This window comes from Schistocerca cancellata, chromosome 8, assembly GCF_023864275.1.
Source record: "Schistocerca cancellata isolate TAMUIC-IGC-003103 chromosome 8, iqSchCanc2.1, whole genome shotgun sequence".
Taxonomy (NCBI): domain Eukaryota; kingdom Metazoa; phylum Arthropoda; class Insecta; order Orthoptera; family Acrididae; genus Schistocerca; species Schistocerca cancellata.
In genome coordinates, this window is record NC_064633.1 from 351,725,831 (window position 1) to 351,752,192 (window position 26,362).

Below are 26,362 nucleotides of genomic sequence, written 5' to 3' on the forward strand. Positions count from 1 at the left end.
TTACATATTATTTCCAGCAGTTTACTGTTGTATTTAGGATAGTCAGCGGGGAAGGTCAATAGAGAGGATTGTCACTTCCAGGGTCGCAGACAAGCGAATGCGCCTCTCCTGCGTTTTGGTGCAGATTCGGTCCGAGTAATCGAGAGCAACTTTTTTTCTCTCATCGGATTTTGCGCGGGGCACCTGTCGGCCGGTATCTGCCGTGCTGGTCGCGCATCCATCTTCGTCTCCACTGACGGACATAACAGCCGATTACAGCGAGGTCGATGCCGCGCGCGCCGCTGCGAAACCCAACTCTTGACAACCTGCCGGCGCGCGGCTGGCGGTAGGTCACGTGACGAGTGACGTCACGGGAGACTTGTCTGGAGGGAGGGGGGAGCCGGCCCCTGCCGCGGCCCAGCCGGGCTGGCCCCTGCAGTGTGCGCGCGGAAGCCGCGGTGGGCGTGTCTCGCGGGCGCTGCAGTTTTTTTTTGCTCAACGGTGTTTTCGTGTTTTCTGGGTCTCACCCACTTCCTTATCAGTTCCGAGCGCTCCGTGAATCTAGCTGTACCTCTCCGGTTTGAGCATCCAGTGTTCCCGACACAAACTCGTCTTGTTCTGATTCTCTAACGTCCACGTTTAAAAATCAAAAGATGGTGACCTCACCCTTTAAAAGCAATTTTAAAATTACTTACCTTGGCCTACGGCGCTGATTAAGTCTTTCTTCCTCTCAGTATGCCTGCTGGTCATTGTGGTATAGTACTCGAAGCATTCTACTAACTATTTACTGAGTTCGCCTTAAATGTAGACTTCCCACACTAAATGTTTGTGCCGCGGGTGGAGTCCAAACAGGCGGCTATTGCGGCGTTTTTAACTTTTTAAGTAGCCGATACAGGTCTTCCACCGATAACCGTTCCATCGTCAAAAGAGAAAAGTAATACGGTAGCTATGCCGTTTCCTGGGGCGTGTGCGCCGGTGTTACTGCTGGTCTGTTCCATTTCGCTCTGGCGGATGACGTCCTGCGGCCCACCGCCGAAGAAACTTGGCGGGACAGCTGGTGGTGGAGCTGATGATCCCTCCTGGTCACCGCTGACCGTTGCGCACTGCAGGGCCACATGCTTGAAAGAGGTGAGTCGCCCATCCTCTTCCAGTCGCATGCTCTAGTTCTGGGTGTGGCTTCCTGAGGAGAGCAGCACCTTGTAAAACGAAACTCACCAAAACAACGCTGTAATCGACTAGCAGTAAAGCAAAAGAAATATTGCTATTGCAACTCTTAATAGTTTCGTATTTTTAAATACATATACGAGAGATTGCAACAATGTTACACTTCTATATCTCTGGGCTTACAGCACAACATGCAGTCATCGGTGGCAAGTATTCGGTTCCATCAAGACGGTTAAGTAGAAAATTTCCCCGTAACAGGAATATATCTTATGTACTGAAGGTCGTCATTATTTCAAATCGATCGTTACTGTTATAGCTGCTGCAGATGCACATTTATTTAGTCATTTTTTCTAGCCTGTTGACCTTCTTAAGTTGTTTTTGTAGGACACGTACATCTGCTTCTTTTATCTGTTCATTATTATTGAAGCATTCAACATATATTTCAATGCTACCAATCAGCCCTTTAACATACTGCCTCTAATTTTAGTAACAACTATCTTTCCCCACCCCTCTTATTTTGCTATTGGTTAAAGTTACAGAGATATTTTTATATAGAAAATGAACAATCATAAAGACTTAAATTTAAAAAAAATTAATTTATGTTGTTACTGTAGTAGAAGCCTCTACGTGAAAAAGAAAACGTTCTTCATTTTTTATTCGACATCTACTTGTGTGCATTGTAAGAAGCTGAAGAAATGTTTATTTTCAGTTATTTATTTATCTTGGAAAGACAGGGCCACCTCACTTCCAGCTAGGCTTTGTACATATTTACCATTAAGTAACTTCTCATGGTTGAGGTTCACAGTCATGTAGAATTGTTTAAAGGACGTCGTATTTGCCGTTTAATGTGCAAATTATTGAAATCATAATTTCAATTCGTCTTAAATCCATTACTAAGCGGTAATTCTGCTTCAGAACATGTCGGAGGATTTTAAAGTTTGACATCTTGTGAAGCAAAATTATCACTTAATCATGTCTTTAAGGTTGAAATTGCAACTGTGAAATAATTTCTGCAGTCCTTTAAGAAATATTTATCATTGTTTACGTAAGAACAGACTTGTTATGAAAACACATTTACTATGGGATACGACTAGTAGATATAACAGTAATACAAATGGTACAGCAGAAGAAAACAGTTTATATTAGTTCATGAAAAGAAGAACTACATTGACAGTTTATGATTAGATGGATTTGCGTAGCGCCTCTAAAAGTTGATACACTAAAAACGTTTTTTGCGAAATGTCATTGTAACGAGGCTAGGATCTGTCCTAGAGAATTAATGTGCAGCGTTTTGATTGATTATCAAGCCTTGCTGCATACCGGTACAGAACGACTTGTTTCACCCGTGGCCATATGAGAAATGGATTCCCTCCAGAATTCCTCCGTTCCCTCTTCGCGCAGCACCCACATCGGTGTAACCCAGCAAGGACAATATTACTAGTCTTCCGAAATGCAGCTGCAGCAGTTAAAAATGCAGCAGACATAAGGGTATAGCGCACAGCAGAGAAGAAGGAAGCGTACTCGCGAAATAAGCTTACGAAGCTATTAGTGCACCACCAGGCGACCACGAAAAACAAATGACAGAAGCGATCAGTCTATGGGTGAGGACTGGTCAGCCGAGATATGCAGGCCGACGCGTGCTTCCGCAGCGCAGCGGCGGTCCGTCTGGTAAGGAGTCTGCCTCGTGGCTGCTGCCATCTTAATCGCCGTCGGAGTCATTGATCGCAGGCGCTGCGCAACCTTGGCGCGGCTCGCGGGGGTCCACGCTGTTGACTCAGGCCGCCCACCTAATCGCCACACACACACACACACACACACACACACACACATACACACCGCCTAATATCGTCCGCTAACGACGTGTGCAGAGCAGGGCGCGACGACCCAAATTGCGCGTAATTTCCTACACACCTCCAAGCAGGGCATTTTGCCATCCCCACATCGGTCCCACTCCCAGACCGTAGATCGTGGCAGGAAATGCGTGTACCGCCTCTAGACATGAGTAACTGAGACAATTAAAGAAACGATCTGGTTTCTCAAAAGTCTTAGCAAGCACCAGACGACATGTGACAATCCCATTTCCTTTTGGGCTTGCTCTTCGCTCGATCATCCCATACATGTACCTGCTTGTAGCGATTGATGAGCATATCGAATGGAACCATCACATAGGCTCAACCAGCAGCTAAAGCTGGGAGCAGTCTTCTGGTAGAATACTGTCTCAAGTGTAATCAAAGGATGTTGTTTACAAAACACGAGTGTGACGTGTCCTACAATACTGCTAATGTGTATGTAACTATTACCAAAGAGAGTTAGCAAAAGGTATTGAACGTACACTTTAAGACAAAAGAGACAACGCACGGAGAAGGAATTACCCGATTGGGGCGGAAATCAATAGATGTGATCTGCATGTACAGGCAAAAAAATGATTACAGTTTCAGAAAAATTTGATGTTTCTTTTTCAAGAGAAAGAGCTTCACATATTCAGAGGGTCAACAGCGCGTTGGTCCATATCTGGCCCTTATGCAAGCATTTATTCTCCTTAGCATTGATTGATAGGGTTGCTGGATGTCCTACTAAGCCGGTCGCGGTGGCCGAGCGGTTGTAAGCGCTTCAGCGCCGAACCAAGCGACTGCTACGGTCGCAGGTTCGAATCCTGCCTCGGGCATGGATGTGTTTGATGTCCTTAGATTAGTTAGGTTTAAGTAGTTCTAAGTTCTAGGGGACTGATGACCTCCGATCTTAAGTCCCATAGTGCTCAGAGCTATTATAATGTCCTGCTAAGGGATACCGTGCCATATTCTGTCTAATTGGTGCGATACGTCGGGAAAATCCCGAGGTGGTTGGAGGGCCCTGCCCATGATGATTCGCAGCTCATCGGGGTTCAGTCCGAAGCAGGACTCATCACTGAAGACAACTGTACTAGAGTTAATGGGATTCCACGCCGAAGACATACGCGGAGACGTTCTGGACAGCATTGTGATACCAACCTGGGTGTCGCCCGCCATACGACCATTTCATTTCGTAACGGACGCTCTTTCGTTGTCATCCGTGGCACCCTTACAGCACAGCGGTACTTCGACGATGGTCTATGCACCGTTTTGTTGTCCATGGTAAGCCTACCTGGGCTTACGTTTCAGCACTATAATGCCCGTCCCAATAGAGAGAGAGTTTGTAATGCTACTCTTCGTGCTTGCCAAACCTTACTTTCGTCAGAATGGTCCCCGGATCTCTCACGGAGAACGTTTGGAGCATTATGGGCAGGACTGTACAACCATCTCAGGATTCTGATGATCCAACACTCCAATAGGACAATCAATACCCCTTGGGAGGACAACAAAACAACACAATCAATCAGTCCCCAGCGGTATAACTGCTTGCATAAAGGCCAGAGGTGGACCAACGCATTTTTGACCTGCTCAGTTTTTGGAGCTTTTTCTCTTGAAGAAATCATCCAATTTTTCTGAAATTGTAATTTATCTGTTATTGTGAACATGTACATCATATCTATCTATTTCCACCCTACTCGGATAATCCTTCGTGGTGCGTCTTTGTGTGTGTGTGTGCGTGTGTGTGTGTGTGTGTGTGTGTGTGTGTGTGTGTGTGTGTGTTTTAGAGTACACATACAAAGAAGGACAGGGAGAATGCCATAGATTTGTTTGATCCATGGGAGAGCGTCATGGAGATGTTGGAAAAACTATAATGGCAGACGTTTGAAGATAGACGCAAAGCATCCCCTGAAAGGTTTCCATGAAACATACCACAAGCCATTACGTATAGCTCCTGTACGGATCCCAAGACAAGATTAGAACAATTGCAAAGACGTATAATCAGTCATTCTTCCCGCGCTCTGTACATGAATGGAAATGGGGAAGATTAATAACTACCACAGTGGGAAGTACCAACTACCACACACTGAACGGTGGTTTTCAGAGAATGAATGTGGACGTAGAGTCATTTTATACCAGAGTATTTGTTATCTGCTTCGTTCGCGGTGATATTACCCCGGAAATTAATACGTTTCGTTCGCCATAGTTGAGCGTTTTGCCTTTAAGGTGGCCACGCTCGAAATTTCAAACATGACAGGCAGTTAGTACAAGCGTTTATGACCGTACGTGATTTGGACTGTTCAAGCTGCCTGAAGCTTCATCGACTTCCAGTTACCCAAGTTTGTGGGAGCATACCAACGTCTCGTATTTCCTTGAGTTTGTCTACACACAGCGTATGTGATTGTACAAGTTAACGTAAGTTATGATTCAGTATTCTTAGTGGTTCTGTCTCGACCAATGTGAAGCACATCGATTATGCGTTACTGGAAAATTTTATTTGACTCTATGAAAGCCAGCCTTCCTACATAGGAATTATATCAGGCTAGGAAAAAGATGAATGTTGCATATGTTACACTTTCTACAAAATATAGAGCAACTTACCATGTCACAGAGGGACATGACGTTATTAAGAAGATAAATTCTTCCAGAGTGAGCTACAGGTAGGAAAATTCTCCCAGAACCAACTGAAGGAAGGAAAAAAGTGAAAGTATTTCTTAATCTGAAGCAAGGAAAGATGAGTTTCATAAGACAACGTTCATAAGACCACCCTTACTGATGAGTGTAGGCATGTATTCGATGTTTTTTAGCGTCTTCAACATGCGAGAAATCACAATATTGCTCTCATATTTCTGTGTGATGTTATAGCTTCTCTCACAATTGTGTTCTGATTTTAATCTGTGATGTTACAAGAGGCGGGAGGTTAAAATACGTTTCTCTATTGACCCTGCACTATTTAAACTAATCTTCGATATCTCTTCAACCCACACAATAACTTAATGTAAGGGAAACTTCTTCGTTTTTTTTTTCACGACTGCGAAGATGGCCCAAACAAGAAAATCGGCGACTCAAAATCTCCAATAATTTGAAGTACAATTTAATGACTGTGGAAGCACGCTGTGTGGACTGATGGTTATTTGTGCATGATTGCTCTAAATGCTTGTGCATGCATACTTGTCAAACTTGCAGTTACATGTTTGACCACCTTTAAGGGGAAGTTCTGGTCGAGAGTTGCGAAGAATGGGCGACGTTTATAATTTTCTTTCTTATTTCAGAATAAATACAGCCTTGGTTGCGTTTCACCCTTTTGGGGCATCATCAGTTGTGTAAAAGCAGCTGGATATGAAAACCATCCGTCATATAGCCATATAAATTGGAAAATGTACGCAACAACAAATGGACATATAATCCATCCATCGTATAAACACATAAAGTGCAAGGTGAACCTTGAACACACCAGGTAACACCGTCACAGTAGTACAAAATAGGACTACGCTTACAAAAGTAAAGGCAGTATGAGCCGCCCGCAGCATAATGATTTTACGGGGGCATTATCCAGTTACTGTTGCGTCCATTTTCCATTTTAAATGCCTCTGTGACGCATGGGTTTCATATCCAGCTACTTTTACGCAGTCTGATGCTGCCCTAAAATGGTGGAACGCGTCATTGACATTAAATAATTTCGAAGCCAACACTGTTCCTGTTTCCAGATGCACATATTGAAGCTCTCGTTGTCGTTTTCTGTATTGGCACCTGTATATCTTCAAAGCAAACCTTTACTGGACAGAAATTTGTATACTGGTCGAATCTTTTCGTGAACTAATCCGTCGAGCGCCTGCAGCTGCCTGCATTTCGGTCGGCGCATGTTTCCATTCAACACGCTGTAACTTCCAAAACACTTCCACGATCAAAAAAATCCTTATTCAGTCATACTCTAAATACTTCAAAAATGCAAGTTATTTAAAAGAAAATCCATTTTTTCGTAGGTCTCGACCAGGATCTCTCCATATGTCCGCACCGAGAGAGGTGGCACAGTGATTAGTTCACTGAACTCCCATTCGGGAGGACGACGGTTCAAATCCACATATGGTCATCCAGTTTCAGGTTTTTCGTGATTTGCCTAGACCGACCGCTCCACGCAAGTTACAGGATGGGTCCTTTTCAAGGGCACGGCCGATATTCCTCACTGTTCTTAAAACGCTGCGAGCTCGATTCGACGAGACGTTAATCACTAATGTTCTTTTCTTGAAGCCCATTGTATACGAGATATTTTCTGGTCAAAATCGGCTACTCGTGGCGGGTGCGTGTCACGTGCTTGCGTGTAAATCTGCCGCGAGAGACGCAGTGACGTCAGTGATCATCTGACCGCGCCATTCTAGAATCCCGAATGTGCTGAGGACTGCTCGTGAGTACCAACAGGGGACCGCATCGACGTCTGCTAACAACGAAAGTGAACCTTTTCTTACTGCTCTCACAGATGTTGTAGTAGTGGATTTTGTGTCTTCATTATCTTTAATTTATTGAACTTTTGTTTTAGAGCCTTGTTACAAAACTTTGCGTGAGGACTTGATACTTTTCCTACCAATTTTATACCGGGGGAGAGACCAAAAAATCTGGAAGCAACAATGTACCTACGTTTAACAGTATCTGGACAAAGGAAAAGCCTGTACTGTGTCTAAATACGAACGTAAACAGATGAAAAACGTTTTAATACAAGGCATATTCGGAAAGTAAGGTCCGATTTGGCGCGAAATGGAAACCACTGTGAAAATCAGATCGGACTTTGCACAGATGTGTTAGGCAGTGTCTTTAGTGTGCCTGTCGATAGACTCACGTTGCTCTTTTCAGAGTGCAAAGTGATCACTTAGAAATGCCTAAAGCAAATGCAGCACACATAACATAAATGTCACGCCTTTCCTTCTTCAATACAATTCTCAGCCGCATTCTGCAGGGGAAATGAAGATGTTCCTGCCACGTCTTCGATGGGAAGTGTTTGATCACCCACAATAAAGCCCTTAACTGGCTTCTTCTTAGTTTCATCTTTGCTCACATGAACCGCTGGCTACGAAGACAACATTTTGGCACAGACAACGAGCTGTGGACTAATGTAGATAATTAGCAGAACGCACAGCCGGCTCCTTTCTGTGAGGCGGGTATTGGAAAGTTGGTACAACTCCACGAAAAATGCCTACGTTGTAGCGGTGACTGTTTAGAGAGGTAGCTGGAAGGTATGGCTAACTGTTGCAGATAAAAAAAATTTTATTTCACTGTGGTTTCCATTTCGCGATCGATCGGACCTTACTTTCTGAACAGTCGTCGTAATAACTGTTAATTGTTTCGACAGGGAATATATCAAATCTGTTGAACGAGATACATCGTTTTTGATGTTGCTTACCACTTATCAAGAAAACAGGACCCAACAGCTGTAATAAAAGTGCGCTATTTATTTACTGTCTTCTAACTAATGTTTGGTATGGTTGTCCGCAGTTGCTGGTCTGCAGTGACGAATTTTCGTCCGAAGGGCTTGGTGAGCTCATTCATTCGTTTGGAAGGGGAAGCCGACATTGTCTGCACTCTTTCGGACGGCTGGCAAAGGTGGCGACGCGCTGCACTGACAGAATTGAGGCACAAGCCTTGAAATCTTTTTCTAACGATTTTGGAGAAACAGATTTTTCTCTTTCGATGGTCACTATGCAAGTGTGGGCGTGGAAGTACTCCACTTAATATTTACAAGAAATAAGAGCATAACTTTCAATGTAGAGTGGCACTTCCCCTCCAGCGCACGGCATTTCCCCTACAGCGCGTTGACGGCCCGCCCGCAATCCTCACCACTAATGCTCTTCCCATGCTCCTTCAACCACTACACATCTATCGGCCACGATATTCTGCGCGCTCTTTATGTACTGAATTTATTCGGTTGGTGCACAATTTCATACTGGTTTCTCATAAGTTTAATAAAAACAACAGACACACATAATAGTGACTTTAGTGATCAATAATGCGTTCTCCTTCACTGTTTACAACAGTGTGCCAACTCTGGGGTAACTTTTAGATTCTGTGACTGTAGAAATCATGTGGTTTTGAGGTGAAGAACTTTTCCAGCCATGTTCAGACCGCATTTGGATCTGGAACTGAATTTCTTTGAAGTTTTTACGATAGAGTGTGGAAAAGGTGACAAGGTGAGGGCTCTAGATCATGTGAATAAGGTTGGTGCGGAAAGCAACTCCCGTATAGTGTATTTTGTCAGTCTAGGAGAATAGGGCATGCGTTATGGTAGAACAGCATCACATTCCACGCAGTCCTCGTGGTCGTTGTTCTTGGACTGCATGTGCAAGACGTCTCAGTTGCTGACAATAAATATCAGCAGCAATGGGTTCACCTCGGGGAAGCAATTCATATTACACCACCATTGTGGTTCCTTCAGATGCCTAACAGTATCTTTTATGGATGCACACAGGTCTTGTTAATGGTGGTGCTGCTTTGTTTAAACACCGTCATGCCTTTATTTCGCTTATGTTAGCATAAAGACACCATTTATCGTCACCGGTAAGGATACAGTATAGAAATTGTCGGTGTTGTTGACGAGCCACATGCTGACGAGCAAGCAGAGATGCACATATAGCCACTTGATGTTTTGTGAATTTGGCTTAAAGCATGCGGTATCCATGCACCCGATTTTTGAACCTTCCCCATTGTATGCGAGTGCTGCACAATGGTGAATTGATCACAGTTCATCACATTTTCCAGTTCTTTTGTAAACTAACATGGATCGTTGTCGATTAATGCGTTTAAATGACCTTCATCAAACCTCAAAAGTCTTCCTAAAGTTAGAGAGTCAGTAACGTTAGAAATATCCTCCTTGAAACGAGAAAATTGTTTTCTTTCAGTGCTCTGTCCAGTAGCATTATCCCCACACACAGTGCAAGTGTTTCTGTCTGCCTCTACTGCTGTCACCTCTCTGTTAGACTGAAAACAGAAGAATATGTCAGAAATGTTAGGATTTCTCCACGACTCTCCATTTTCTAGCGTCCATAGCGCCATTCACTATTTCCAGATGACAAAATGGCAGTATGTAAACTCATATAAAAATGGTGACCTACATATATAAAATGAAAGTCCATAAAGGAATCCACAGCAACCGGATTACGAACATGAAAAACAAAAACACTACGAACTTACGTCCCAACCTAGTATTATCTCGAGCAAACAAACGTTGCTGATGTGAAATGTCTAGACGAAACTTTTTTTTTCAGATATCAGCAGTGTGAGGATTTTAGCATACTACCTTCGTCAAGAACATATACTATGAATTTGGTCACTAATAAATTATCATTACTAGTACCAATTCCTTTACTATACATCGACTTCGTGTAACAAGGTCGGTCCCTAGTGAACTCACTTTTACCGTTCAGGTGCCAATCTGCACTGCCCACATTTCACATAACCCGTGCAATGATATCACCGATGTAAAATAAAATAAAATACAGTCACATATGGCAGGCGAGACTAAATGCACGAATAATATTCCAGAGGTGTTGCAGAGACATACTAGCCGTCAGCTGTAGATTAACGAGAGAACGTCGCTCGTACAAAAGTTTCGTTTAGGAAAAGACCAGCATCTATACCCACTTCTACATGCTACACTATGTGATCAAAAGTATCCGGACAACCCCAAAACATACGTTTTTCATATTAAGTACATTGTGCTGCCACCTACCGCCAGGTACTCCATATGGGCGACCTCAATAGTCATTAGACATCATGAAAGAGCAGAATGGGGCGCTCCGCGGAACTCGCGGACTTCGAACGTAATCGGGAGATGGTGTGTCACTTGTGTCATACGTCTGTACGCGAGGTTTCCACACTCCTAAACATCTCTAGGTCCACTGTTTCCGATGTGATAGTGAAGTGGAAACGTGAGGGAAACATACAACACAAAAGCGTACAGGCCGACCTCGTCTGTTGACTGACAGAGACCGCCGAAGTTGAAGAGGTTCGTAATGTGTAACAGGCAGACATCTATCCAGACCATCACACAGGAATTCCAAACTGCAACAGGATCCACTGTAAGTACTATGACAGTTAGGCGGTAGGTGAGAAAACATGGATTTCATGGTCGAGCGGATGCTCATAAAACCACACATCACGTCGGTAAATGCCAAACGACGCCTCGCTTGGTGTAAGGAGTGTTAACATTGTACGACTGAACAGTGGACAAACGTTATGTGGAGTGACGAATCACGGTACACAATGTGGCGGTCCGATGGCAGGACGTGGGTAGGCGAATGCCCGGTGAACGTCATCTACCAGCGTGTGTAGTGCCAACAGTAAAATTTTGAGGCGGTGGTGTTATGGTGTGGTCGTGTTTTTCATGGAGGGGGCTTGCAGCCCTTGTTGTTTTGCGTGGCACTATAACAGCTCAGTCCTTCATTGAATTTTAAGCACGTTCTTGCTTCTCACTGTTGAAGAGAAATTCGGGGATGGCGATTGCATCTTTCAATATGATCGAGCACCTGTTCATAATGCATGGCCTGTGGCGGAGTGGTTACACGACAGTCACATATTCTGACCTGAATCCTATAGAACACCTTTACGATGTTTTGGAACGTCGACTTCTTGCCAGGCCTTACCGACCGACATCGATATCTCTCCTCAGTGCAGGACTCCGTAAGGAATGGGCTGCCATTCCCCAAGAAACATTCCAGCACCTGATTGAACGTATGCCTGCGAGAGTGGAAGCTGTGATCAAGGCTATGGGTGGGCCGACACTATTTTGAATTCCAGCATTACCGATGGAGGGCGCCACGAACTTGTAAGTCATTATCAGCCAGGAATCCGGATACTTTTGGTCACATAGAGTATGTCGGAAAAGTTACGAACTGCACTCCTTTTCCTAGGGTACACAGCTCCACTCACTATTTCCAGATGACAAAATGACAGTATGTAAAGTTATACAGAAACATTGAATTACAGATACAACACGACAATCGATAAATAAACCCACTGCAACCGGAATACGAAGGTGCAAAACAGAAACTCTACGAGCTTATCTCCCAACCTAAAATTATGTCTAGCAAACAAATGTTGTTAATGTGAAATATGTAGACGATAAATTTTTTATCATACGTTAGCAGTGTGAGGATTTTATCATACTACCTTTGTCAAGAACATATAGTATGAATTCGATCCCTAATAAATTAAGTTATCATTACTAGCACTAATTCCGTCCTTATACATCCATTTTATGTAACCAGGCCGCTCCGTCGTGAACCCACTTTTACCGTTCAGGTGCCAAACTGCACTACACACATTTCGCGTAACCCATGCAAAGATGCAGCCGATCTAAAATAAAATAAAATACAGCCACATGTGAGAGGTGAGACTGAGCGCACTAATAAAACGCACTCATTTGGTAATTTTTGGTGGAAAAATTCAGGACATCAGCAAAACAAAGTGATTCTGATTTATCTTAAATGCAACCTGTTGCCGGCCGGAGTGGCCGAGCGATTTTAGGCGCTGCAGTCTGGACCGCGACAGTCACAGGTTCGAATCCTGCCTCGGGCATGGATGTGTGTGATGTCCTTAGGTTAGTTAGGTTTAAGTAGTGCTAAATCCAGGGGGGCTGATGACCTCAGAAGTTAAGTCCCATAGTGCTCAGATCCATTTGAACCAACACGCCAGATGTGCTACAGCAGACATATTAGCCTCCAGCAGTCGATTAAGAAGAGAAAGTCGCTTTGTAAAAGGTTCCTTAGGAACAGACCAGCAATCCCTACTCACTGCTACGTGCTATTTTATTTTTAATAACATATGCATCTGAAACACTCAAAGCTGTACCGTTTATTGATCCACCACCGTTTTTATACTTTGGAAACTCAGTGTACGTAGATATTTTCCTCATAGTCAGTCATTATGATTATCCGATATATTGTAACTTCCTACAATAACAATTAGATGCACCACGAGCAGTATACAGAAACATAATTTACCTTAGCACGTCACGTTTTCATAAAATCATTTTTCCAATTACTTTTTCGTCTTCTCATCTCCGTTGCGTGCAAGTACTCTTGTGTGCAAAAAAACAAGGACGAAAATAACTGTCGCATGATGTGTCGCTTCCGAGCAACACAGTACGATGAAACTATGACCATACAGAGAAAGTACTGCTACAGCGTAGTAGCAAAGGTAAATGAAAGAAATACCCAAAGAGACCATCAAAACGCTTTTGTTCGGCATTGTTGCCGGACGAATAGTCTGTTCCTCATCTCGACGTGCGGGTACGTCTAGCATCGACGACCACTATCGTTGCAATTGTGTGGGAAGGAATAATGTTGTGTGGGCGTACTGGCCTCCAGAACACGGTACATTCATCGCTCAGCGTTATTGTCACACTGTACTCCTACCGACACGAGAGTTTTTTGAGGGGTGCCCTCGGCCCTGACTACATTTTTAATGATTACAATGTGCGTCCACATCGAGTAGCGCAAGTGGAGGGGCTCTTGGAACGGGATTCTATTCGGCGAATGGACTGGTCTGCACATTGCTCCGACCTAAACCCCATAGAGTACGAGTGATGTGCGTTGGGGAGACGCACTGTAGCACCTCCACATACACCAATGACCATCCAGCACTTGTCAACCGCGCTAGTGGGATAATGGAACTCCCTGCCACAAGAACTCTTTACCGACTTCAAGGCCTGAAAAGGAGTGCATTGCAGAGCATGCGTTGCCTTCCGTGGTGATGAAGCACCCTAGTAAGAATCGTCCCCCCTTACCTGCGGTGACTTTAGTGTAATTACTTTTTTTAAATAAATGTCCCATTTCCGTTCGTCTCTTCGCATATTTACTTCAGTTACCTTCTATACTATACTGCAATAGTTCTTTTTATGTATGGTACAACTTATGTTACTTGGCAGTGACACACCCTGCCACAGTTACTTTCGTCCTTAACTTTTGCTACCCGAGTACTTCCCTGTCTAAACTATAATTTTTGTAAATGATAATGAATTGGAACCCTCAGCTGCCGACGGGTGTTGATATACCTCGATGGGGACAACTGAAAACGTGTGCCCCGTGCAGGACCCGAACCCGGGATCCCCTCCTTACATGGCAGACGCTCTACCCATCTCAGCCACCGAGGACACAGGTGAACAGCGCGACTGCAGGGACTTATCCCTTGCACGCTTCCCGTGAGACCCACATTCCCAACTGTCCACAATCTACATACGTAATGTACTTAATAGATATTTGCCCATCCACTCATTACTCACGCACACTAAGTTGACGATACCCGTAGGAGTATCAGTTCTTTCGAGAGCAGTTACTGTCTTCATATATAGTCAAAGACTACCTGGCAATTGACCTTCGTCTGTGAGAATGCGCACAGGTTGCCCGAACTCTTACGGCTATCGTCACCTTAGTGAGCGCGAGTAATGAGTGTATGGGCAAATATCTATTAAGTACATTACGTATGTAGGTTGTGGTCAGTTGGTAATGTGGGTCTCACGGGAAGCGTGCAAGGGATAAGTCCCTGCAGTCGCGCTATGCGTCTGTGTCCTCCAAGCTCAGATGGACAGAGCATCTGCGATGTAGGGAGGAGATTCCGGGTTCGGATCCCGGTCGGGGCACACATTTTTAGCTGTCCCCGTCGAGGTATATCAACAACACATGTCGGCAGCTGAGGGTCCCAATTAATTATCATTTATTCTAGTGAATCAATGATCATCAATGGTATCTCTTCTTTCGAGGGCAGTTACTATCTTCATATACCGGGTGATCAAAAAGTCAGTGTAAATTTGAAAACTGACTAAATCACGGAATAATGTAGATAGAGAGGTTCAAATTGACACACATGCCTGGAATGACATGGGGTTTTATTAGGACCAAAAAAATACAAAAGTTCAAAAACTTTCCGACAGATGGCGCTTCATCTGATCAGAATATCAATAATTAACATAACAAAGTAAGACAAAGGAAAGATGATGTTCTTTACAGGAAATGCTCAATATGTCCACCATCATTCCTCAACAATAGCTGTAGTCGAGGAATAATGTTGTGAACAGCACCGTAAAGCATGTCCGGAGTTATGGTGAGGCATTGGCGTCGGATGTTGTCTTTCAGTATCCCTAGAGATGTCGATCGATCGCGATACACTTGCGACTTCAGGTAATCCGAAAGCCAATAATCGCACGGACAGAGGTCTGGGGACCTGGGAGCCAAACATGACGAAAGTGGCGGCTGAGCACACGATCATCACCAAACGACGCGCGCAAGATATCTTCCACGCGTCTAGCAATATGGGGTGGTTCTAATAAAACCCCATGTTATTCAAAGCATGTGTGTCAATTTTTACCTCTCTATCTACGTTATTCTGTGGTTTATTAACTTTTCAAATTTAAACTGACTTTTTTGATCACCCGGTATAATTTTTGTGTTACCTCATCATAATTATGAAAAGAAGATTGTATGATTTGGATGTTTTTTAATTGAACTGAGAGAGTACTTGTAAAATACTATGTTAGTTTATAATCAACAAAACTAAACTTTGTGGGTTTAATAGGCGTCATATCACCTTCTATTTAAATAGCATGTTCAGTCCGCATAGGGAAACGTTACAGGAATTTTTAGTTGTACAAAACTTTAAGATGTATATAAATACGTATTTTAACTACATCAGCAGAAAATTTCCACTTTGAAATCTTTTTAATAAAACAATATTTGAGTATTCGTGATGACTTCGTGGTTTCATGGTAACACATTTTGTATGGACATTCCAACTTAATCTCTTATTAGTTATCGAATTTTTGAGACAAGACTTGGAAGAGAGAGTCAGTATAGAATTGCTTTACAAAATTATTATGATATCAGTGTTCGTTTTTTCTGTTTAGTACGGCCTAAGTTTTCATAGTTCATGTTCAGAGTTGACTGGTGTTGAGTTAAATGGATAGTGAGTCAGAAATCAAACCGTTCTATCACTAGCATATTCAAGAAGACAAGGAGAGCAGCACTAGAAGAGGATGAAGGGAAACTGGCAGTGTCTTCTGTACGATAACAAAGTTACGAGGAAAGTTTCCTGTTTCAGCAGGACATTAAATCTGCGATAGAGGGATGAGGGGATAACGCGGAATCAGGACTTCAGAAATTAAAACATTACAGTAGTATATGGGATGGTTATATTTGCAGAGGTTCTTCGTGTTACATTGACTTGCATCAGAGATGGAAAGACGACGAGATTACTTAAACTATGTGTACTCCATCGGCAGTCTCACGCTTAGTAACTTTTTTGTTTTTTGTTTGTCATCAGTCTTCTGACTAGTTTGATGAGACCCGCCACGAATTCCTCTCCTGAGGTAACCTCTGCATCTCAGAGTAGCACTTGCAACCTACGTCCTCAATTATTTGCTGGATGTATTCCAATCTCTCTCTTCATGTACAGTTTTGTTAGTAATAGTCGACGGAAATCAGTAGCAGGATTTGGATCTCACTGTCCGGTAGCTGTATACATAATGATATTTGTAACGTTTTCATTAGAAAATAGAACTGATATATGGTAAATGTCAATACTTCAGAATATCCGAGAGTTGCGCACGGTAGCAGTCTTCATCAACTGCCATTTTAAATCATCTGAGCGTTCTCGCTTCCCACGCCCGGGTTCCCGGGTTCGATTCCCGGCGGGGTCAGGGATTTTCTCTGCCTCGTGATGACTGGGTGTTGTGTGATGTCCTTAGGTCAGTTAGGTTTAAGTAGTTCGAAGTTCTAGGGGACTGATGACCATAGATGTTAAGTCCCATAGTGCTCAAAGCCATTTGAACCATTTGAATCAATCATCTGATCATCTTCGGACATCATAAAATTATTTACAGCAGCAAGTACAGCTATGTTCTTATTGTGACGTTCAATAAAATGAAAACCATTCTGCAGTTGTGTAACACATTTCCTCAAAATTTACCTATAATTTAGAAAAGAAGAAAATGGAAAGAGAAAATCAGTCACAGAAAACGATTGTCAAAATTTTTCCACTGACTGGACTAGTGCTTTCTGTATAACACAGGACAGTAATTTTATTCACAAAGAGTAACTAGAACTGTAGTGAATCCATTTTCTCCATCGTATCCCTGTACATTGGAAAAGAGAAGAATTTGTGAACGAGGGGGGAGGGGGGAGATGGAGTGATGGCCGCTCAGTTGAGAGTACTGTAGCATCGCCCCTTTGCTCTTTCGCCTGTGATGTGTAAATTCCGAAAAACAAACTCCAGTTTTCTGGTCACAACAACGTATGAGAGCGAATCATTAAGTTACATGAACTAACTCAACTTTAGTCGCTAAAAATTTCGTTACATTATTTTGCAACACAGCCAGCACATCTGATCTCAAGTTCACGGATGCCATCCGGAATGGTTTGTCATGATTAGTTGCCATCTTTCCACCGCCTCCATGACCTCTTCGTGGTGCGTAATCTCCTACAATCCATCCTCAGAAACACCAGACTAGTGCGTGTCTCCAGGCCGTAATTTGAAATTGACTAATTTCTCCTTGGTACGTGAAGATGAATGAGAGTGTGCGTTGCTTTAGAGTAACTTGTTCTGACGGAAGTCCCCAGATATCAGGCTTAAGGGAACACGGCCGCGGTAGCCTAGCAGTTCTAGGCACTTGAATCCGGAACCGCGCGACTGCTACGGTCGCAGGTTCGAATCCTGCTTTGGGCATGGATGTGTGTGATGTCCTTAGATTAGTTAGGTTTAAGTAGATCTAAGTTCTAGGGGACTGATGATAACATCGGAGGTCATCAGTCCCCTAGAAGTGCTCAGAGCCATTTTAGGCTTAAGGGAAGCTTCCATCTCCCTATAAATACATGGTTATGTTAACCACTGGTCAAATTTGGTCCTTCTTCTGTATATATATTCCTAGCGTTAACATCACTGAAGATCGTCAGGATGACTTTTCCAGTGGATACTTGAGTCTTGAAATTTGTCGTCGACTAGAGACGACGGGTGCTTCAGTTCTAGCGATTGTCTGTTACTGTCTGGTATGTAATGGTGTGCCTGTCACATTTCTCCTTCATTGGTACCATTGTTCAAATGAACCTAAGGAACAGTCCACCGCACACGCATGTGATGGTTGGATATACTCTTTGGCACCAAACAGGGATACAACATCCGTAATCCATTTTGAATTCCGCTTGAATTTCATCAGCAATGCTGCGCCTGTTAGTACAGATCTGATACTTCCGTGTCTCATTTTTCACCCACTGTGCAGTTCGTCAGTGACCTTTGTTATTTGTTCAACTTTTCCATTCGTTCGGACGCTTTCTATAATGAACCTTCCTTCTGTTGTGGATTTCGGAATGTTTTATGCCCTCCAATAACTCAAATCGAATAACACTTCGGATACTGTATAGTACACGTAGATTGTGGCGTGTCGTATTGTACGAGGCAATTCCGCAATGGTCCATCTCCGGCTTGGCCGTGAAGTAGTACAGTGTGAGATGGGAGGTTGTAAACCAGTTGTCTTTAAGATTACATTTTAGTTCATTATTTTAAAAACTGATTTTATAATTATTTTAGGGATCTCAATTAAGATGTTGGATTTAATTGATCGCGGGGTGTTATCATAGTCAGACACCGGAAATTTTGACTCGGCTTTGACGCTAACGTTTCCGTCTCAAGGACTTGGAGACATGCCAGGAACGACACATGGTTCGGATTTCGCGTTTAACCGTGGGTTCCATTCCACCGGTCGGAAAGCTCGGGTACTTTAAGGGCGTGGGAATCGGCAAAGTTGGCTGAACACCTCTTCTTGAAGGGCTTCCAGCTAACCATGTCATACAAATTTAGATTTACTTTCGTAGTCCATACTGCTCAGTCACTATGATACCCCAGTAGTGCAGTTTTAAAGAACCGTAATATATAACGCTATTTACGGTACATGCAGACGAGTTTACAGTGAGTGTCTTGCTATATAACAATTTATATCAATTTTTAGGCGCTTGTTTCGAATTTATATGGCAGAATAGCGAGAGAGAGAGTTCGATGAGAGAAAAGGTAAGAAAATTCTGTTACAGTTATACAACTCCGCCAGGAACAAGATGAGTAATATGCAGTTTCGGCAGAATACTACGTATTGTGTCAGTAAAATAAGCGGATAGAATCTGAGATAGGAATGTCGTCAAAAGTTTCGGAATACAGTGTTTGGGAGAACCCCGACTGATATATATATACCTGACACTCCTTGCGTTTACTTGGTCGGAAATAAAAGGGGTTCAATAGAACACAGCTCCAATAGAACCGAGAATATTTCGACGCTATCTCTCGGTCACGGAAGCTCATTGTTCTATTGTTTCTCGAAGTAATTACTCATTATTTGAGCCGGCCTATGAATAACGGATTGGCTGTGTTCACAAATCGTGTTGCTTCTATTGTTCTGGTCCTACGATTGTATCGCCTCCGTAGCGCCGGAAAGGTGGGTAATTACTCACCACTAAATGTGTTAGCAGTTTGTGACCTGCACATGTGATACATTCTTCTTTTAGCTACGAATGTGCTTATAAGGGGCAATCAAAAGGGAAAAAACAAGTTTTACATTGATTAATAGCTCAAACCTAAAATGAATTAACCGTTTATCGTCCCTGATTATAAACGAACCACAATCTTGGATTGTGGCAAGACAGGTAGGAAATAGGCTGCCCGCTCAAAGACCCATAGTGACCTTCGATATAACCGTTTTACAAAAAGCACGGAATCCACAATCCAGTCACGCAGGGATATTTATTCCTGCAGTTTGCTTTCATTCCATTTCTAATTATTTGGAAAGAAACTTAAACTTTATCAGCGAACTTCATGGGCAGTTCGGTAGACTTCATTGATTTTGCGATGGTTCTGGAAATTATTAACACTTGTATTTTTCCAAACGTGAAATTATTGTATCGACGGATATCTTTGTGTTTTAATTGTTCTGTTTATGGTGTGGGAAAATATGTGAGAGGAATAGCTCTGGTGTAGGTTACTGAATGTTATGAATAATGTCAGTGGTCTTAAACAGAACTAACGTTATGGTTAAACCTGTCATCGAAATCAGTTCATTAACCTAAAAATAATCTAGGCATTCCAACTATGTTGCTCCACGAAGTAGAAAGGATATCGGATTCAAGGATCAGATGGATCAGCCGAAGCTATAAGAAGTGATAGAGTACTCTTCATTTTCTTTCCTTCGTGATGCAGCAAAATAAAGCAGGCTCTCGGAAGTTGCTGTTTGTAAGAAGTATGTAATCTACATTTAGGTGCTGCGATAATATTGATTTTAGGTTATACAACCGAAACTTACTCGTAAATTTTTCTGGCTCCTTGGGGCTATTGATAGAACTGTAGTTGAAATTTAACGGACTGTAGATAGAAAAATATCTTATAGCGTGCGCTCTAGCGTTCTGCTGTCCTTAGTTACGGATCCTTTATGGGAAAGAAAGATAAGTCAATGAACTGTGTGCCTGGTACACTTTACCTGTGGATGGATGGAGACACATTTCAAACAAACGGTATACTGTAAAGATGCCGAACTCTTAATAGTGATATGCAGGGAATGCAGATTCCGTTCTTGATATGGTTCCTGACAGAAGTAACCACTATAGTTAGGGTTACTGTATTGGACCAAATATTACGAGTGACGGATTCCATTTCTTATTTCACTTAGTAATCGGGAGATTCGAACAAGAAAAGTCAGTAGCAAACTGCTTTATTGAAGAAATTACGCAGAAAATGACTTATTCTTCTAATAGAGTCATTTCAGTTCTGGTTATTCACTAACGTGATATTTTCAGAAACTATGACACCTTCCTTGCCATCTAAGGAAATAGCCCAGAGAAGGTGAGTTCGAGCAGTGGATTCTTCTCGACCGGCATCCTTATTCCACACATGTGCAAATCGTCATAAAAGATGATAGCACAAGAAAATAGTCGTAGTTCTTCTCCGGAGCAGCCATTACGGTTCACGCGTGGTGAGCGCGGTGGGAAACTTCTGCTCGCACCTCAGCACATCGCATGCGAGGAGGGGAGAGTGTAAATTATAGGAATTGCAGCCCGCACACACGGTCATAAAGGTTTCTATTTGTTCCGCGTCCTGCATGAGATTGAAACGAATGGAAAGTAAATTCTCCATCGCCAGGTGCTTCAGCCTGCAGGCTGGGAGGAAATCAGTTCTTATTACAGACTTCACGGCTCCACAGACTGCGATGGAACGGATGAATTTACATCACATACGTGTATCCCAATATGCAGATTCTTTCTCTATGAGTATTAGAAAAATATGTTACGGTGTTTAACGTTTTTTAATTTTTTTTATTCTGGCGTAGACTGAATAAGAGATACCTTCATATCTATCTCTGAGGTACTAATATCTTTATTTCTTCCTACATGTCACATTCTAATTTGTGACGTCTTGATGTTGTGCATTGCTTTTAAGTATACCGTATCATTTAAGCTATCACTTGTGTTACCTAGTACTGTGTTGAAAATCCTTTACAAAAGCCACTGTATAGAATCATTGGCAGTGAACTGGTGTACTTTTGTGATATACACTACCGTTTGTGGAAATTGTAACGCCGAGAAGGAAACGCATGAATTCAATTAATTTAATACCACAGGTTAGTTACATAACAAGTAACAATTGATTAACTTTTGGAATCTGTACATGTCCACTGAGCACTACTTTTCAGTATGTCGTGTGGCCAACACGCGCTGCAGTTGGAGCTGCTATACGCCGTGGCAGTGAATCAGTAAGGTTCTGAGTACATTCCTGAGGGATTTCCCTCCACACAGTTTGTATCAGAGCGCACAAATCCGTGAGTACTGTGACTCACCAGGTGCCGACCAACCATATCCCAGACATGTTCGATGGGTGACATGTCTGGCGAACGTGCAGGCCAGGGAAGCGATGGTACCTGTCGATCTTCGAAGAAGGCCTCTACATTCCTCGCAATATGTGGCCGGGCATTGTCCTGTTGAAATGTGGACTGTGGAGATACCTGAAGCAGGGGGAGTACCTCAGGCTCCACAACTGCCGTTAGGTACCGGTTGCTGTTCAAAGTGGCCGCAATACGTACGAGGCGAGATCGGTTGTTGTAACCAACAGCGCCCCAAACCATCACACCTGGTTTTTGTCGGCTATGCAGCCCTCCAGGTTGCGCTCACCACGGTACCGCCGGACATGTATCGGCCATCAATGTAGGACACTTTGAAGCGGGACGCATCCGAAAAGATTACATGTTGCCACTCAGTAATTCCTTCTCGGTGTTGTACTTTTCACAGACGGCAGTGTATATTATAAAATATGGAGGGTGCCTGCAGTATTTTGTAATATTTAACAAAAAATCTTTGACGCTGTAATACGGACCTTATAAGCTAATCGATTTTAAGTAATATAAACTTTAGGTTGCTACAGTCCAGAAGGCTAAATCGACTTTCGCAATCATAAATCCTTCTTACCCTTACTGATTACAGATATCTCGTGTGCAAAGGTACGGACTACGGATAATATAATTCGTTTTTTAATCTGGCTGTGACCAGTGTTGTAATGAGTGTCTGGGGTTTACAGCAATTATTATAGAATTAATGGCAGTCGTAGGTAAAATTTAACCAAGGATCCGTTTCTAGACTACATGATGAACGACAGATGTAAACATGTCTGTGAGCATTAAAGAGAAGTGTCTGTTAATAAGTTCATCAGTTTGTAGCAGCGTGAGTATACCAGTATCCGAACATAATAACTGAGTAATAATTTCGCTTATCTATCTCCTGCGTAGCTAGTTATTCAGCAGGGTGCAGAGCTTTCATGTCGGTAAGGAAGTGATTGAAACTGTCGCCATCAGTTCATCATTACATGTGGAAAATTTGTTCTACGAGGATACACACAGATTGGTTGTACGTTGTGTAAGGTAATACTACGAGATAGGATTAATAGAGGAAATGTGAAAAAGAGCAACGCGTTTCGCGGTTAAGCAAGTGCAACAGCATCACGGAGATTCTCAGTCAATTCTAGGGACAGACGCTTAGAAGAAAGGCTTGTGTTAACATCGAGACGTTTACTTCGGAAGTGTCGATCCGTACGTTTCAAGAAGAATAAAGGAACACTTTTTCCCACAAACATCTCCTGAAAAGATAAAGGGGAGAAAAACAGGGAAATTAGGTCTCATACGGAGACTTACGACAGTCATTCTTTCCTCCCAACACTCGCGAATAAAAGAGGAGAGAGGGGAAATAATTACACGAAATATCTTCCGTCATGTATCATGCTGGGAACTGCATAGTATTAATGCATATGCAGGTGTTGGTCAGAGTGTCAACAATGAAGATAATTGTAAAGGCTGTTTCTAAATTCCAATTGTCCATTATGATGTTTTCCAGGGTGCGCACTATCTTCGGTTGGCGTTCTTGTTGGAAAATTTATCGTTTCGATTCTATTGGATCAAACATGTAAAGCAGTGTATTACAACCTGAGTAAAGATAGAATTTATTTGTGAATCTGATAAGTATTACATTTTTGAACGACCAAGTAATATTGTGCGATGGCATGGAAAAAAACGTTCAGGTCGCATTGTATAGTTGGGGCCTCTTCTTTTATTGTTTTGCACAACTTCAAAAGCAGTTAACAATAAAAACTTTTTTCACTTCTTGAAACTGTTGCGTTTTTGTTGTGGTCTTTAGTCTGAATAGTGGATTTTGCACCTTCTGGAAATAGTTCCTAACAATCCTTTTGCATTCCATGCTAACGCATTTCTCGTTCTCCGTAACGCTTTTCTTGATATTGCAAGTCTTTAAATATTGCCCCTCTATTTTGGCCATCGCCCGGCTATGTTTTTCTGCCTAAATCTGTTCAGAAACACTTTTCTTGCTATTGCCAATCTGCATTTTGTATTCGCTCTGTTTCGACCATAATGAACTACCTTTGTCTGTGCAAGCAACAAGCTTCGTTCACTGCTTTTAGTCTCTCATTACCTAACCTAATTCTCTTAATTACCCTGGTTTTACTTCCTTAATAATCACCTTAGGTTATCAAGACCCTGACCATTCCTTTCAACTGATCTTCCAAGCCTTTATGCTCTGCAAAAGAATTAATATGTATCCTGCATACACCTTAAATTCTCTTTCTTCTTACTCTCTTGTCAACTATTGATTTCATTTAAATTTCTCAGCCGACTAGAAAGATAACTATGCACTGCGATACAGTAATGATATTTCACCGACGCTAGGCTCCATTGTACGATTTTAGCGAAACATTTCATGTTAGTTTCGGTCGTTCCCCGTCGTGTGCTGGGCGCTTCTAGCCACTAACCCAAGTACAGCTTCTATTCTAATGAGCTCCGCAAGCGGCGTGCGCAGGTACAAAGGCGAGTTGTGATTAATTCTCGTTAGCTGACGACGGTTTGCGTGCCCGGGAATCATTGCGTGTCCTCCAGCGCGGCACGATACGGACGTAAGAATTAACGGCGCTTGTCTGCTGTGGTCGTGCAAAAACGATCACGTAGGGGAGCCCGCGGACCGCGGGCGGCGACCTAAGGCCGCAGCTGAACTCTGCTACATCACACACACACAAGATACTCGCACGTGATATGTGCAAACCCCTCTCTACAAATCTGCTCCGCAAGCCGCCTTTTCCGCGTTAGAATATTATGGAGAACAAGTTAACCGGTGCCAGCACATCGGACTGTCGAGGTAAAGTATTCTCAGAACGTCTTTGAAGGTAGTCTAAAACTGTCAACTTTATAGTGTTACGTAATTGTTTCCAGTTACTTGCAATAGCTCTCTAGTGGAAATGCTCATAGTGAAAGTTTACGCATTCGACACTACAGCTCATACTGTGTCGGTATTCAAATACAATGGCTCTGAGCACTGTGGGACTTAACATCTGAGGTCATCAGTCCCCTAGAACTTAGAACTACTTAAACCTAACTAACCTAAGGACATCACACACGTCCATGCCCCAGGCAGGATCCGAACCTGCGACCGTAGCGGTCGCAGATACAGATACAGTACTGAAGATAGGGGATGTCATATAGCTAGAGTCAAAATGATGTCTGCTAACAAGGGATTTATATTCGGCTGTATATGACTCTTCGTGGTCTTGCGGTAACTAGCGTTCTCGCTTCCCGCACACAGGGTCCCGGGTTCGATTCCCGGTGGGGTCAGGGATTTTTCCTGCCTCGAGATAACTGGGTGTTGTATCGTCTACATCATAATCATTCATCCCCATTACGGTCGGAGGAAGGCAATGGCAAACCACCTCCGCTAGGACCTTGCCTAGTCAGCTGTGCGGATCTCCTGCAACGTCCCCTACGCTCATCGGAGTATGGGACCTCATCATCATCATCATGACTCGTATATGGTTCAAAATAATACCGCTGGTTTCAAAAAGATTCGTGGGTCTTCTGAAGAGTCTGTCTTCTATGAATTTTACATCCAAGCATATACACTGTCCTGTCATATTAGTGCGACCACCTGTCAAAAGCCTAAATTATCACCCTTCGCAGCGCGGATCGTTGCGAGACGTGCAGGAACAGTCAGTGAGGTTCTGGGAGGTATCGATAGGGATGTGGATGCCGACCCCAGCACAGTGCCTAACTGCTCTAGGTTTCTCGGTTGACGTTTCGCTGTGCGAACAGTCCGATCGAGGTGGTCCCTCAGACTGTCGGTTGGGTTCCATTCCAGGGAGTTTAGCGGCCAGTGTAGTACTGTTAACTCATCCTAGTGCCCTACGAACCACGTACGTAAACTGCGAGTGTGTGACAAGTTGCACTGTCGATCTCATCGTGCTGATGAAAAAGAAACCGTATGTAGGAGTGGATGTGGTCCCCACGAAGGGTCGCACATGTGTGTAATCATTGTGTCTTCCAGAACGAAGAGGTTACCCATGGAATGCCAAGGAAACATTCCCCAGACTATAAAGCTCCTTCCTGTCCCGTACAAGCCATCAGCCGTCTCTTCGATGGAGTACAAAACGAGACTCATCTGAAAAGACAACCTGTCGGTATTGGCGCCCAAATTCCAACCCTCATCACCGATGAACAGCAATCAATATGGGTGGCTCAACAAGACACCATTACAGAGGCACTTTCTCAGCAACTTTCGCTGTACAGTTCGTTCTGAGACAAGGTAGGCAGCCGCTTGGTTCATCTGGCCAGTCAGCTGTTCGGCAGTTGCTTGTCTGTTCGCCCCTGTACATCCCCGAAGCCGTCTTTCACCCCTGTCGTTTATGGTCCATGGTACAACAGAGTTGCCTCGATGCAGGTTTTCGATAGCGCCATTTTGCCATGCACAATCGAGCAGTTTACAGACTTAGCCGTTTCTGAAATGCCTCCACATTTGACCCAGACGGCAAGGATAATGCCCATTTGGACGTCAGATAAATCGCTCCGT

At 43.2% G+C, this 26,362-nt stretch overlaps 1 protein-coding gene across 1 annotated transcript in view; it reads left to right on the forward strand.

The window, feature by feature from the left end:
- The first annotated feature begins 430 nt into the window (after window positions 1-430).
- LOC126095578 (uncharacterized) overlaps window positions 431-26,362 on the forward strand; it is a 277,083-nt gene continuing 251,151 nt past the window's right edge. Inside the window, exon 1 of the mRNA XM_049910354.1 lies at window positions 431-1,107. Coding sequence (XP_049766311.1) covers window positions 928-1,107 — 180 coding nt within the window. The 5' untranslated portion in view covers window positions 431-927. The remainder of the gene's footprint in view (window positions 1,108-26,362) is intronic.